At 37.1% G+C, this 15865-nt stretch overlaps 1 protein-coding gene across 1 annotated transcript in view; it reads right to left on the reverse strand.

The window, feature by feature from the left end:
• LOC103514118 overlaps positions 1 to 1144 on the reverse strand; it is a gene marked incomplete at its 3' end in the record, with an annotated part of 76816 nt that extends 75672 nt beyond the window's left edge. Inside the window, exon 1 of the mRNA XM_008478981.1 lies at positions 1134 to 1144. Within this exon, the coding sequence (XP_008477203.1) occupies positions 1134 to 1144 (11 nt within the window). The remainder of the gene's footprint in view (positions 1 to 1133) is intronic.
• Positions 1145 to 15865: the final 14721 nt, after the last annotated feature.

The raw sequence follows: 15865 nt of genomic DNA on the forward strand, positions 1-15865 counted from the left end.
AAAAAAAAAAAAAAAAAAGATTATGTTCGCGGATTTCGCGATTATGTTCGCGGATTTGGCGATTTTGTTCGCGGATTTTGCGATTATGCTCGCGGCGATGCGGATTTGGCAATTTTGTTCGCGGATTTCGCGATTATGTTCGCGGATTTTGCGATTATGCTCGCGGATTTCGCGATTATGTTTGCGGATTTCGCGATTATGTTCGCGGATTTCGCGATTATGTTCGCGGATTTCGCGATTTTGTTCGCTAAACTGTCACAATAATAGTTTGCTACCCTGAGGACTGAGGTAAAAGTCTCTTTCACAAGTTGACTACCTGCCTCTTGCCCGGTTCTATCCTAACTCTGCAAAACTCCGTTATTCCAAACACGAGGAGTTTAGGAAATGCTTAATGTTGGGTACAAACTAAAATAAAACCGAGTAAAAGTAACTTGTGCTTGGGGAAAGGGACAGTAAACATGGAAAACCTCATGTTTTAGAGAACTCTATTCCTTGTACTACCCAGAAATACAAACTTAAGTCATACACATTACTCTTTCCGCTAACATGAAAAAAAAAAGCTAGCAAAATCGTGATCTCCTTTCTCTCTCCCTTCCATTCTCTCTTACAAAGTCTGAAAAACAAATAATGAAGGAAAAGTATTAAGACTGGAAATCATTCTTATCTCTTGAACAAGTACACGAAGAAACATTCACGTGTTATAGCCATTGTCAATACTTTACAACTTTGTATGCAAACTAGCATTATAGGAGCTAGCTAGCATATCTTCCTGTGGTGAAATAAGCAGGGAGATAAACAAACCGACTAATAACTATTTACAGGACAAATATTTAAAAATAATTCCAATAAAATATAAAAGGTGGGGTGGGATTAAACAACAACAGGTGCCGTACCCCAAAAAACGCTGAAGGATTTCAGCAACAGTAAACTTGCAAAATATTTGCTACAGAGGAGCTAGCTAGCCCATATTTGTAGAGGAAGTCCAAATTCTGCAAATTCTGTGTCAACCAGAGCCGCATTTTCCGGAGGCTTTTCTTCGCTCTTGTTTATCTCTCTCCTTTCAGGAGACTACCTTTCCACCTTCATCCCTTCTCCTTATTCTTCCCTTCATCCTTCTCCTCCTCTTCTTTTACCTCATATGCATATCGCAAGTTTTATCTCTACATAGTTGCCTACAGTAGCAGAAAACTATGTTAAATATTTCAAAGGAAATGATAAAAGAGTGATCGGAATTGGAAAGCAGGTGGGATGACGTTGCCTACAGTAGCAGAAAACTATGTTAAATATTTCAAAGGAAATGATAAAAGAGTGATCGGAATTGGAAAGCAGGTGGGATGACTTGAAGTAGACAGGGAAGAGACGGGACGTCGAACTCATATGCGAGTAGATACTCTGTAGATAATAGAGTGAGAGATGGAGGGGAGATATACAAGACGCTAGGAATAGAACGGAGAGAAAAAAAGAGGACGAAAATGGAGGGGAAGTGAAGTCTGCTAGTTCCAACGAGGAGAGGGGAAAGAGAAATAATGTAACGAAGGAGAAGGATTAAGAGAAGGTAAGGAGGAGTACCCACTTATCTAGAGTGAGAGGACTAGGAGGAGAAGAAGGGTGAGCAGTACCTCAAAAGAATAAGAAGAGGTAGAGGGAAGAGGGAAGAAAAGGAACGAGGAGGGAAAGGAACAAGTTGGAGTATATAAGGAATAGACAGGTGGGAGGCAACCGAAGGGCCGCAAAGGGCGCAGAGGAAAATGGAAAGGAGGAGAAGAAGAAGGCTCGTTCATCATTTTGTCTTCTCCTGACAATCTCCACATCAAGTCAAATTTGGTCTGAATTCGAGCAAATGGAAGCACTTTACCATAATGAATTCCCTCTTGAAGCAAGTGAGCATGGAGCATTACTGAACATTGTGGCTTGTGGTAAAGCATAAAGTGCAGATACTAATACTGTTTCGTTTGCTCTGTCTAGGAAAGCATGTGCGTTAGTAGAACGTTTTCTTGGAATCTTCCGCCCAAAGGACACAACATTAAGCTCGAAACCGGACACCAAGACACGATATTTGCTGTACAGGGAAAGTAAGGAGGTAAGTAATGTACTACCTATGGCCTTTAGTATTAACTACCCATATATATTCTTATATGTATTACCTATGTAGGTACCTATTTACTAAACGTATGTTCTTGTGCTGGAAAATAAAATTGCTGAACGGATTAAATATTAATTGAAATTTTAAATAATTTAATCCCATCTTTGATCCTTCTTTTTAAATTTTTGAATATGGATATTTAGGTAGGTACATTTTGTTTCATGTGTTTTGCATTTCCTTGGATTCCTAGAAATAATAAATTGTTTAACCAAGATTTATTAGGTAAACCTCGTTTTATACTCCACAGAAGAATAGTTCTTCATCCTTCATCACCACATAATAACTTTGTAAGAATTGTAAAAGTGCAAAGTACCTCTAGGTCGATATTCTTTTTGGACTACATACCAAATTTCAAGTCTCTAGCTAGCTCATACCGTTCCCGAGATATGTATTATTGAATGACACCAAAAAGCGGCCAAAATACCGCCAAGCTTTGCACCGATCCTAACCAAAAGTTTTGTGTTGCATCCTTGTCACATTTGACAGCTGCATACCAAATTTCAAGTCTCTAGCTCTTACCATTCTCGAGATATATTTTTTTTTTTTTTACAGACAGACACACACACGGACCAATGGCTGAAACTTTGGATTTAGGCTCTAGGGACCTCAGGACCTCAAAACGTGTTTTGGGACTAAAAGCATACCATCGAAAATTTGACCCGATTACATTACTTTCTTTCCTATAGGATAATGAAAGTAAAAATTCCCTATAGGTTCCTATACTTCCCACATGGGTTTTGGCGTTAAATTTTTAATGCAGGTACAATGGAATCAGGAGTCTAAAATTTAGAAAGATAAAGGTTATCAAAGGATAATGTTAGCTCGGTAGTCAAATACTTGCCTGATAAAGAATCAGTTGCTTTAAATCCCAAGCAAGTTCAATCCTCAATTATTGAGCAATAATTGTTGCAATAATATCAACTATTATCACAATTCACTAAGCAATGAAAAACTGTCACAATAATAAGTAGTTTGCTACCCTGAGGACTGAGGTAAAAGTCTCTTTCACAAGATGACTACCTGCCTCTTGCCTGGATCTATCTAAACTCTGCAAAACTCCGTTATTCCATACACGAGGAGTTTAGGAAATGCTTAATGTTGGGTACAAACTAAAATAAATCCGAGTAAAAGTAACTTGTGCTTGGGGAAAGGGACAGTAAACATGGAAAACCTCATGTTTTAGAGAACTCTATTCCTTGTACTACCCACATCCCATCTTTATATTCAAAATCCAAACCTGACACAACATCAACATTAAAAGGAGCAAAAACTTGTTCATCTGTAATCTTACCAGGGTGGCTCGGGTTCGATGGATTTCCATCCTTTAAACTTGGCCTGACTTTTCAATGTTACACATCTTTATGGCCCACCTTTCGCAAACATCTTGTCTTACAAAATTTTCTACTGATGGTGCCAATTATTCTAGAATTTCAAATACGAGGAAATCGTATCAAAATCGTACACTTTAAGGACTCATAATGTAATCAGCAAAATTTCCTGAATGTGTTGAACATCTTGTCGAATTTCATCTAAATCGGCCAACTCGTCTAGACCTCGTCAATTGTGTCACCCCATTACATCGACAAGAGATTGTATCACCACCCTGTCGACTAGAGTCGACATTTTGACAAGAGATAAGACTCAGCGATGACACAATTGACACAACAGCCGCCTATCCATCGCTCATCGGGTAGGATGGCAGAGAGAACTTGTTGTAACTTCTTGTACTTTGAATATAGAAAACATGACATAGAAATGGGAGGGCGGATGGTGTAAGATCTACCGACGGGTATCAAGTTGATGAAAGGTAAAGTATGAAAGGCAAAGAGAAAGAAGCAACAACGTTTGTGTTTATGAGGAAGTGTAAAATTCAAGCACATCGCTTTAGGATCACCGGAGGATTTGATAAAGTGGTACCAGGTGGTACCTATTCTAAGCTGAGTTGAGAATAGAATATACCTTGTTTATCCTGACCGAATAGGACTGAAAAGTCCCTTTGAGGTGTATTTTCCTTACGGAAACGATTTCCTTTTCAAAACTGAACCCTTGACCCTCGACGCGTCGGTTGGGAATGAGCCATCTTGGATTTCCAATGGTTTAGTACAGGCGCTACCACGCCACCTAGTTGGTTAACTTATTCCCATATTTTCCTTTCAAAAAAGGGGAAATCAGCTTTAGAAGAAAGGAAACCGTCTCTGTTGCCGAAAGGAAAATATAACGTCTTTGTATGACAAGTGATACTCAATGAGTCGATGACAGGTATCTTTAATAATGTGAAGTGTTCTCAAACACCTTCAAGTCTTCAATCATCATTTGACGCATTTCTGGATGAGGGTTTCCTCACTCGACTCGAGTGAGACTCAACTGAGTGCAACTCATTATCCGAGTAAAAAGACAACAATTTCGACCCCGCCTTCGCCGGTAGTTGGGGTTTAAGCTTAACATAACGTACACTCCGCCACGGAGCGGAGGCTATTTGGTCAACCGACCGACTTAGTCAACGAATTCATGCAAAGTACGGGTCCACGGGAGGCAGATTGGGAGGACAGGACCATTTGGAGGAGGAAACTTGTCCAGGCAATGGATCAACTTCGGTCTGAGTAGAATGTAGGAAATGTGAGCGTTGAATTCATGTTGAAGATGTTGCGTGCTTGAGGTGAATTTGGTAGATGGAATATGGATAGTAAAGTAGGTAGTTTAAAACGTCTTGTCTGCAATACCCATTATGAGATACCCAAAGCTAAGAAAGAAAAGTACTTATCCCCACACGGTTATCTTTTGTGAACGTCTTGTAACAAAAACAATAAAATTATGGGTGAAACATTTTCTTTTCATAAGTTCTTCACATGCCACTTGTGAGTTTACGACTTGACAGTCACGCTCCGACTGCCAGACAGATCTAGGTTTGTCAAACCGCGCCGGACCGCGTGTGGCGGGAAAGCTTCCTTTCTCAGTCTTCACAGTCTTCAGGCCGTCTGAAAGACCTAGTAGTCCGACAGTCGATGAGGCTGGCCTGACGTAGTGAAAATCTTGTTACATCATCGATTTGAACTCGAAGAGAAGAGAGTAGACGAGGAGGTACTTTTCAAAACCTCACAAGTCACTCAAGCACAATTTTTCAGGAGAGCCCAAAAACTGATTTAAGCATTTCTGTGGTAGGGAGAGAGTAGACAATCTCCACATCAAGTTGGTCTGAATTCGAGCAAATGGAAGCACTTTACCATAATGAATTCTCATCTTGAAGCAAGTGAGCATGGAGCATTACTGAACATTGTGGCTTGTGGTAAAGCATACAGTGCAGATACTAATACTGTTTCCTTTGCTCTGTCTAGGAAAGCATATGCGTTGGGAGAACGTTTTCTTGGAATCTTCCGCTCAAAGGACACAACATTAAGCTCGAAACTCGACACCAAGACACGATATTTGCTGTACAGGGAAAGTAAGGAGGTAAGTAATATACCTATAGCCTTTAGTATTAACTACCCACATATGTTCTTATATGTATTACCTATGTAGGTACCTATTTACTAAACGTATGTTCTTGTGATGGAAAATAAAATTGCTGAACGGATTAAATATTAATTGAAATTTTTAATATAATAATTTAATCCCATCTTTGATCCTTCTTTTTAAATTTTTGAATGTGGATATTTAGGTAGGTACATTTTGTTTCAAGTGTTATGCATTTTCTTGGGTTCCTAGAAATAATAAATTGTTTAACCAAGATTTATTAGGTAAACCTCGTTTTATACCCCACAGAAGAATAGTTCTTCATCCTTCATCACCACATAATAACTTTGTAAGAATTGTAAAAGTGCAAAGTACCTCTAGGTCGATATTCAATGTTTGCATACAGATAATTTTCTGTAGGTTATTACAGAAAATTTTGAAAGTAAAAATGTTGTGTCTGTGTGTAGAGCAAACTTTGGTGTAAAGTGTGTAGGTACCTAAACTATGTAGCTTCACCATCATGTACCAAAGTGTTGTAAGTAGTAAATAAAATCAGTTGTTCTGAAAAGCTCCATTCCTATTTTAGCTCTCAATTCTGTTATTTCTGTTTCGCTATCAATGCAAGCACAGGGATTATAGAGATATATAGATACAGAGAGAAAGAGCAAGAGAAAGAAGAAGAGGGAAAGAAAAAACAATGAGGAAATGAGGGGAGGGAGAAAGAGAACAGAATTAGTTTCATGTCAGCATATTTTATTTCTTTATTGGATTTTCTCCTTTTCCTTAGATTTACGTAAAATGGGAGGAGAGTTCGGTTGGCAAATTTCCTAATTGTTTCGTGGCGGTATACAGCTTCCGTCAGTTTTTCCTTGCAATACGTATCTTCTTCAACCATTGCCATGAGCTTGTTTATTAGGATTATTTATTTACAATACTAAGTAGTTCCGAAACATTCCTGGATGTGTAATGTGTAGGGATCACAACAGCAACAACAACAGCAATAACGTGTTAGGTGTTAGTTATTGCTGCTTTCATAATCATAACCAACAATGTCTTGGTAATCTTTTGTGTTATATACCTATACATTATCATGCTACTCATGACCTTGGCAAACTTCTTATAAATTGTAATATATTACCTATATTGCATTGGACGTATGGGGAGGGATATGCGACTATTGACTGGTATTGTTCAGAACCTTGATGTCCCAGGGGAAATAAATGGGGAAGCAATAAGATATAATATATGTATACATAATATTGTGTTATGTATTCATATGCATATTTTTGTACATAAATGGTATATACGTGAATATGAAATGGATGGGTATATATGGCAATATGGATGGGTACATGGCAATAGGTATAGATGGGTATATGGATATGGCAATATGGATTTTCTGAGAAACATTCTACACATCACATTATATGGTATACATAGAAATAGAATATACAAACATACATAGATACTTTCCTAAAGTCGTGTGTAGACATTCACACAGAACGATAAGGAGACGGAAAGAAAGAAAAAAAGAGAGAGAGGGAGAGGGAGAGAGAGAGAGAGACAGAGAGAGAGAAAGAGAGAGGAAGGAAGACAGAGAGCTTTTTCGAAGTTTTGGCGTTAAATAGCGGCCGAACCGTACATTTCTCGACGTCCGGCCCGCGGACACTTTTGATCAACTTGAATTATGGAAGCTGTCTTCAAAATTTGAGCGAACTGTCATGTGACTAAAGGTAAAGTCTTAAGAAATGCTAGTTCCTTTTGAGCTTTTTCCCTGTATAGCCCTAAATAGCGGAACTTTGGTCCGGAATAACGGCCGAACCTTACCTTCTGGAAACAGGGCCCAAGGATACTTTTGATGTACTTACTAGACAGTAAAAATGCAGAATTTTCCCTTGAATATGAATATAGGTATGAATACATTTAAGAGAGTTCGGTTGGCAAATTTCCTAATTGTTTTGTGGCGGTATACAGCTTCCGTCAGTTTTTCCTTGCAATACGTATCTTCTTCAACCATTGCCATGAGCTTGTTTATTAGGATTATTTATTTACAAATTTACAATACTAAGTAGTTCCGACACATTCCTGGATGTGTAATGTGTAGGGATCACAACAGCAATAACGTGTTAGGTGTTAGTTATTGCTGCTTTCATAACCATAACCAACAATGTCTTGGTAATCTTTTGTGTTATATACCTATACATTATCATGCTACTCATGACCTTGGCAAACTTCTTATAAATTAGAAGAGGGAAAGAGAAAACAACGAGGAAATGAGGGGAGAGAGAAAGAGAACAGAATTAGTTTCATGTCAGCATATTTTATTTCTTTATTGGATTTTCTCCTTTTCCTTAGATTTACGTAAAATGGGAATTCGTAATACTTATTGTAATGATCATGTCTATGTTGAATAAATAGAGAAAAAGTTGCAGTTTTCTAACATCTTGTGACGAATTTTATGTCTAAACTTAAACCTCGAGAGCCCAAACCTCGAAAAGTTTCAACTCTTCAAAGTTATCTCTTCTTATTGTTCACGCTTTCATCTTTCATCCTCTCTCCTTCCTCCCCTCATCACGAGTTTCTTGAGTTTTCTTTGATTGTTTTGCTCTTGTTCTTTATTTGTCTTCGTAGCCTTCTCTATCGCTTTCATTTGAGGTAGAAATAAACGTTGATAAGGTTAAAGAGAGGAGAGGATAGGTAGGAAGAGATGAAAGTAAGAAAAAGGGATAAAAGAAGAGACAAGGAAAGCGAAAACAAGAGTCCCTGTGTATGTACATGAAAGAAAGCGTTAGGTATTGTCATCAATCCATCTTTTATGGTAAATCCCCAATCCCCATGCTCCTAAACCTCTCCGTGTGTTTTTACTTTAATGTGGTAGTGGTAGCAGACATGCTAAAGCACAGACAAAGAAGTCTGTTGTTGAACAGGACGTAGAGGAATTCGAATATAATTCTTTTTCCTTATTGCGATTACTATCGACAAAGGTATCAGTACCAGGACGATCACATTAAATATTGGACGAACTTGGCTCTGGATTCTCCTGCAATGGAGAAAGGTACTCATAATTTTCCTGAATAAAAAATTTATCGAGGATTCATGACAAAACTCAACAAAACACCATGAACATTTATGACAGGAGATAAAAATGTATGGAGGCAGTAAGAAGGAAAGTATACTGAATATATCCCAGGCTTCACCATTATATCTAACATCTTGTGACGAATTTTATGTCCTCAACAAAGCCTTAAACTTAAACCTCGAGAGGCCAAACCTCGAAAAGTTTCAACTCTTCAAAGTTATCTCTTCATATTGTTCACGCTTTCATCTTTCTTCCTCTCTCCTTTCTCCCCTTATCACGAGTTTCTTGAGTTTTCTTTGATTGTTTTGCTCTTGTTCTTTATTTGTCTTCGTAGCCTTCTCTATCGCTTTCATTTGAGGTAAATTAATTACTTACTCCTCTATACGTGGTCTGTTGCTTTCATTTGACTTCTTCTAAACCAAAGTCATGTCTTGAAAAACAAAACTGGAGATTCTCAAGGTACATCATCCTGTGGTGTTACTTCATTTCAAACAATGTCAAGAAAAATAAGGTGTCTGGCATGAAATTTTTGGCTTTAAAATCTCAGAACATCAGACGCAAAATATTATTCACCTTGTCCCGTTTCATTGTCTATAAATTGTTTATAAACCAACACATTGAAAAGTTCTGGGTTTCAGGAACTCTTTGTTGTATGGCATAGTACACATGTATTCCCATTTGTTAAATTGAACCACTTCTTGGACTGTATCTTACATTAGGCTATATTACTATAAACCAACACATTGAAAAGTTCTGGGTTTCAGGGACTCTTTGTTGTATGGCATAGTACACATGTATTCCCATTTGTTAAATTGAACCACTTCTTGGACTGTATCTTACATTAGGCTATATTACATTTATCTCGGGATCTAGAAGTCCTAGAAGAAAAAGAAAAAATCCGTTGGTCCTCATTTTTGCTGCTCTATGACTTTGCAATATCACCCAAGTAAGCGCAACTGATCTATTAGGACAGGATGGTAGAAAGAAAATGAGAACAACCTGGAGATCTGGAGAAAAAAATAAATAAATATAAAAATAGTATCCTTCTGAGAAGTAGAAGGAACCTGTAAGAAATCTTTACTATTATATCAATTTTATTTATCAAAGCGGCGAGATCCATTCACTCAATCAATCACACACTGATCGCTCTATCTCCAAAACCCCAACACCTAGGTACTTTGGAATAGGTTTAGTTAGGGTTGGGTTAATTGTGTATTTAGATAGCAAAGGGTCCGCCCGTTTAAGTGTTTAAATAAATAAATAAATAAATAGTAGAACTCAATTAGAAAAGGGCCTCCCCTGAAATCGGTGAATTAAAACTTACAAATCCACTGTTCTTTGTTTAACTTCGTTTGTTTAACTGTTTTAGTCACTTAGTAGTTATTGAAATCCTCAATCTATGCAAAAACTTTCTATTGGTCTGTATCTACATAGTTACTCGAAGACCACAAGAATTTCATCTCCACCCACCACCTCAAGCTGTTCAAAAAAGGAAAGAAAGAAATGGAATAAAGAAAACTCCATTTAACCTTTCTTCAATAAACGGCGAACCGGGGCTCGGTTAGGCTGAAAATGGCCCTGCGCGCCAAATATCACAAAATCCATTGTTTTCTCTCTTCCCTGTTCTCCTTTCCCTTTCGTAATTAAGAAAGCTTTAATTGTCGAAGCAAAATGAGAAAAAGAAAATTGTGCACACTTCATTAACCTCCAGCGAACTTATTATCGATCTTTAATACAAAAGCGGAAATCTGTGCAAATTGCTTTTTGTTGCTTTCCAATACATTTGTCTCGAAATATTCCAAGCTCCGAGTATTCTGCTTTTTCCTAACGAAAAAAAGGATTCGGAAAAGAGTAATAACAGCTGAATAGGTGATCTTGTTGTATATGCCGCTAATCAAATTTATTTCACGTAGGTACGTAATATTATTGTTTTAATTCTGATGTCTGATGTACATAGCTGTGTTTCGTGTTAAAACACCGGTGTTGCTTCAAAGATTTAACGTTCGCGCGCCTCCAGTTTCGTCATACTTGATTAAAAAAATCAAACGAATCAAGTCAAGTATATGACGTCAAATCAACTTATGTATTATTGCCCGAGTATCTATATGTTATATTTGAAATTTTAAAAAACAAATAAAACATTATCTATCTATCTATTATTCCCCGAGTTCTCGAGTTGTGAATTTGACCTATGTACGAGTAAAAGCAGTACAAGGATTTGTACTCTAAACATTTCTAACATAGGTATGCAGAACTTGATGAAAAAAATTACACTTATTGGAAAATCACATAATGACAATGTACACGTACTTACAACAATAAGAGCATCTATAATTAAATTAATTAGCTACATATCGATATAATTACCTCGTGCAGCTGATGGAATGTTATAATAATGAAATTATAAGCACAAAATGTATTGTTGTTACGTACTATCTCTCCCTGATTTCCCTCTAGCTTTCCCTCATTTTAGTGGAAATTATGTTGAAATTGTTGAACAGGCAACCTGATGCCAGTATAAAATAAACAACGGCATGTATGTCATGAACTATCCGTCACTGATGAGTTTATTCGAGTGCATGCTGCATGCCTGCATACTAGTTGCTTGTTGAGTTTCGAGTTTAATATGAGTTTCAACAATTTCAACATAATTTCCACTAAAATGAGGGAAAGCTAGAGGGAAATCAGGGAGAGATAGTACGTAACAACAATACATTTTGCTTATAATTTCATTATTATAACATTCCATCAGCTGCACGAGGTAATTATATCGATATGTAGCTAATTAAATTATAGATGCTCTTATTGTTGTAAGTACGTGTACATTGTCATTATGTGATTTTCCAATAACTGTAATTTTTTCTCACCAAGTTCTGCCTACCTATGTTAGAAATGTTTAGAGTACAAATCCTTGTACTGCTTTTACTCGTACATAGGTCAAATTCACAACTCGAGAACTCGGGCAATATTATGTGATTAACCCCTTACTGAACTTCACCGTATACCTACCTATGATTCAAAGTTGAATTCTAAAAATTTGACCCGATTACATTACTTCCCTTCCTATAGGACAAGGAAAGTAAAAATAAGAATAAAATAGAAAAATATTTATCAGCATTATCACAGCTTCTAAAGTGATCTATTAATGTTATACATATCGGTCCAAAGCTTAATCTCAAAGTTTATTGTAGATTTGTAGGTATGTAGGTACCTAATTCTTTTCAAATAAGCCCGTGGCCCACATTTTGAGATAAACTTCAAAGAATGGGGGATACGACAATGGGCTAAGGTTTTATCATCTCACATACACTCCATAAAGCAATAATAATATTCTAATTCTTATATTTTTTTTCGAATACCGTATAATAAAAAGCTATGAAAAGGAATAGGGAGAGAGAGGGAGAGAGAGAGAGAGAGAAATTTCCTGTTGAATGCCAAGTAATCTTCTTCCTCTAATACAGAGTTGAATAGGAGAGAGAAAGAGAGATAGGAGGGAGAGAAGAAAGAGAGAGAGAGTATTAGATGGATAATAATAATAATAATAATAGACTCTTGAGTGGAAGGTAACCACTAGGCGAGGTTAACGCCGGAGGCGTTTTCTACCACCTAACCCTTAGAGCTCCATTATTATGTGGTCAAAATCTCAAATAAATGAGGATAAAATTCCATACCTCGGCTGGGATCGAACCCACGCCCTCCTGTTTACCAGGCGAGCGTTTTGACCACTACGTTACCGAGTTTGGTTTGTTTTTAATGATTGTTTTCAAGAGGTACCGTTTTGATAGAAGGAATTTTTCTGTAACAACGGAAGTCTAATCGTCCCGAAATCGGAGAGGCAGGCAGAATAGGAGAAAGATACCCGTTCCGAGAACGAACCTTACCTATTTTCAAAAATTCGCTCCGGGCGGGAATCAAATTCGCGACCTAGCGCTTATATAAGGCAGACGCGCTACCAACCAAGCTAAATAGGCTGGCTTACAGTGCCGGTAAACGTTTACAAAGCAACAATCTTGACCTAGCAAACAGAAGCTCTGAGTTTCATTACTTCTTATAAGTCAGTCTAGTTAGCTGGGAAGGTGGCGCGTCTGCCTTGTGGTCGTGGTTATGCACAGGGTCGAGATAGGCAAGGTTGGTAAACTAACCTTGTTTTTAAGTTACCACTCCCATGCCAAACTGATGTAGAAACAATATCCTGTCTCAACCCAACCCGGTATATGACCACAACCTGTAAGCGCTAGGTCGCGGGTTCGATTCCCGCCCAGAGAGGATTTTATCTTAAATAGACAGGGTTCGTTCTCGGAACGGCTGGCTTTCTCCTATCCTGTCTTCCTCCTCTCTCCGCCTTCATTAAAAATCTTCTTTTAATTATTCCCAATCCCATAAAAGCTAAAGAAATGAAAACAAGAAAGAAAGCAAGAAATGAAAACGCATCAAAATGTACATCTACACGATAAAATTAATTTATAATTTAAATTAAACATCGACATAATACTGGACTTCATCAAAATACATGCTATTTAAAATCACAATACAGCATTGATTGAAAGGAGATTTCAATTCTTTTATTATAGATACAGAGAGAAAGAAGAAGAGGGAAAGAGAAAACAACGAGGAAATGAGGGGAGAGAGAAAGAGAACAGAATTAGTTTCATGTCAGCATATTTTATTTCTTTATTGGATTTTCTCCTTTTCCTTAGATTTACGTAAAATGGGAATTCGTAATACTTATTGTAATGATCATGTCTATGTTGAATAAATAGAGAAAAGGTTGCAGTTGGGGGAGGTAAAAAGTTCAAGGATCAAGTTTGACTAGGTAAAAAGGTCAACCAAGATAATATAATGAGGTCATGTCTAATATTGGTCTGGATATATCCCTACAAAGAACTCGTCGCAAAGGCATTTTGAAGCAAAATTGACGCACAATACTTCTGAAATCTGAATACATCTAAAGTATTCTAAAGCTCTGTCCACACATAGTCGACGCCATTGATCGACGAGGTGAAGATGTAAATCTATGTTGTCGAGGCAGTGTACGGTTTCTCGACGTCGATCAACTATGTCTGAATACATCTTTACAACATTACATAATATGTATTTAAAGTTCCTTTTTAATTTTCAAAAAGTGCAGGATTTTCAGATACTTTAAATGTTTAAATTTAAGAATTATTTGTGCTACGAGGTCATAAGGGATTCCGAAACCACTACTGAATTGTTTATCATATAGGTCAGTGATCAATTCCAGTAATGCCATCAAGTACATTTCAAAAGAGGAAGGTTAAAATTAGAGCTTCACAGCTCATTAAAATTACACCCGGGAATGAGTGCCTTTTGCAGCTTTGCTTTTAGAGTGCAAAAACAAATAAAGTGTAGAGATATAGGTCATATAGGGAGGTAGGTATGTTATTATTATTAAATATGTTTATATTAGACATCCTAGGTTATAAAGTTATGAAATAGGTAACTACAAAACTTTATAAGGTATGTTATTTATTTACAAGTCATTGACGTGATTCTTTTACCTATATAAAAATTCACTACACATTGTGTGAAGAAGAAGAATGAGAAGAAGAAGAAGAAGGAATAGGGAGGAAGAGGAAGAACCAGAAGAAGAAGAAGAAGAAGAAGAAGAAAAAAGAAAACAAACAAAGTTCATGATGTCAACATACTACTCTAATATTGTATTTCTATAAGACCCGCCCCCCAGATTTGTTGTTCGAATTAAATGGAAACTAATGGGGTCAGTACACATATCCCGCAGGATATACTGGGTGTACCACTTGGACTTTACTTGAGAGGACCAGATACAGGGTGAATAGACAGGATGAGTAAGAGTCCCATATTGGCGCACTACTCACCTCACTTCGGCGATGACGGAAATGATTGAATCTTTCTCTGGAAGAAGGGCCTATGTTATGTTTGCCATCACTAAGCAAGGCCGTATTTGGGGGGGGGGGCATGGGGGCCCTCCGGTGCATTAGGGTTTGAACTGCCGCCTCACTCGACAAAATCCTGGATACGGCCCTGCTACTAACTATAACTAACATAGGCCCATCTTCCTGGGAACGATTGAATTGGGTTTAAACGGGTTTTTTTAAATAAAGGGGCTCATTGAGCCCCAAGCTTGTGATGGACGTCCGAGTTTAATTGATTCTATCTGGATGGGATTTGAACAATACCGTGTTTCTGGCTTTTACCAGCCTCACTCAGACTGGGTGAGATTTATGTGAGGGGGCAAGTAGCTTATCGCGAATGGAGGGTAAAACCTCAAGAGTTGTGAAGGTACGTCAAACTTTTTGAAAAATACAAACCAATAGAATACCTATAAAGAGAAATGATCTTAAAAGAGGCACAAACTAACGTAAATTTTTAGCCCAAGAAAACCCAAAAGAAAAAGGCGCTATTTCAAAAGACTTAAAACTTATAACAGTTTCTGTTAAAACTTCGAGCAAAGCCTGTTATTTAATGTTTAAAAAGTTTCTCCTAAAGGATTATAATCTATTTAACTTTGTACAACTTTTCATTTTAAGTGGGTTACAGGTGACTTAAGGGTGGAATTTTACCCTGGCGACTGCCCTACCGGTCAAAATTAATCTCAAGTTATTATAACATCAGTTCAATGTACATAATACTTATCAAACAAAATAAATCAAATAAACCTTGATTTGAATAAATTTGGTAAATAGGTACTTTTTAGTCACTTACCCTAACTCCCTTTGACAAGATATTTTATTTCAAAGTGAACAAATAAAATTTCCAACACTCCTGAATACATCACCCATTCCCAATATTCTACTTTCAAAGGAAAGGTTGTGCTAATTTCCAAAAGGATATATTATTCCTTTGGTGAATTCTGCTTAATATTAATGTCGATAAATTTTCTAACTTACCCGTTCAATCATCAATCTCTCTCTCTCTCTCTCTCTCCCTCTCTCTCTCTCTCTCTCCCTCCCTCCCTCCCATTAGAATATGTCCAAGTATGTATAATATGCATATACATATTTTTTGGATTGCCAATGTATGCAGATACGTATAGTAATAGTACACATTATTGAGTATGTTATTTTTACATAATTACGAGAGCTTTTCGAATGTAATTTCCATTTGTAGGTTTATTATAAATATCTCTCTATACGAACGCATATTTTGTATTAGAGAGAAAAAAGATAAAAAAAATTCTCTACTGGGATTAACAT

The sequence above is a fragment of the Diaphorina citri genome, unplaced genomic scaffold (genome assembly GCF_000475195.1).
Source record: "Diaphorina citri unplaced genomic scaffold, Diaci psyllid genome assembly version 1.1 scaffold1084, whole genome shotgun sequence".
In the NCBI taxonomy this organism is placed as follows: Eukaryota; Metazoa; Arthropoda; class Insecta; order Hemiptera; family Psyllidae; genus Diaphorina; species Diaphorina citri.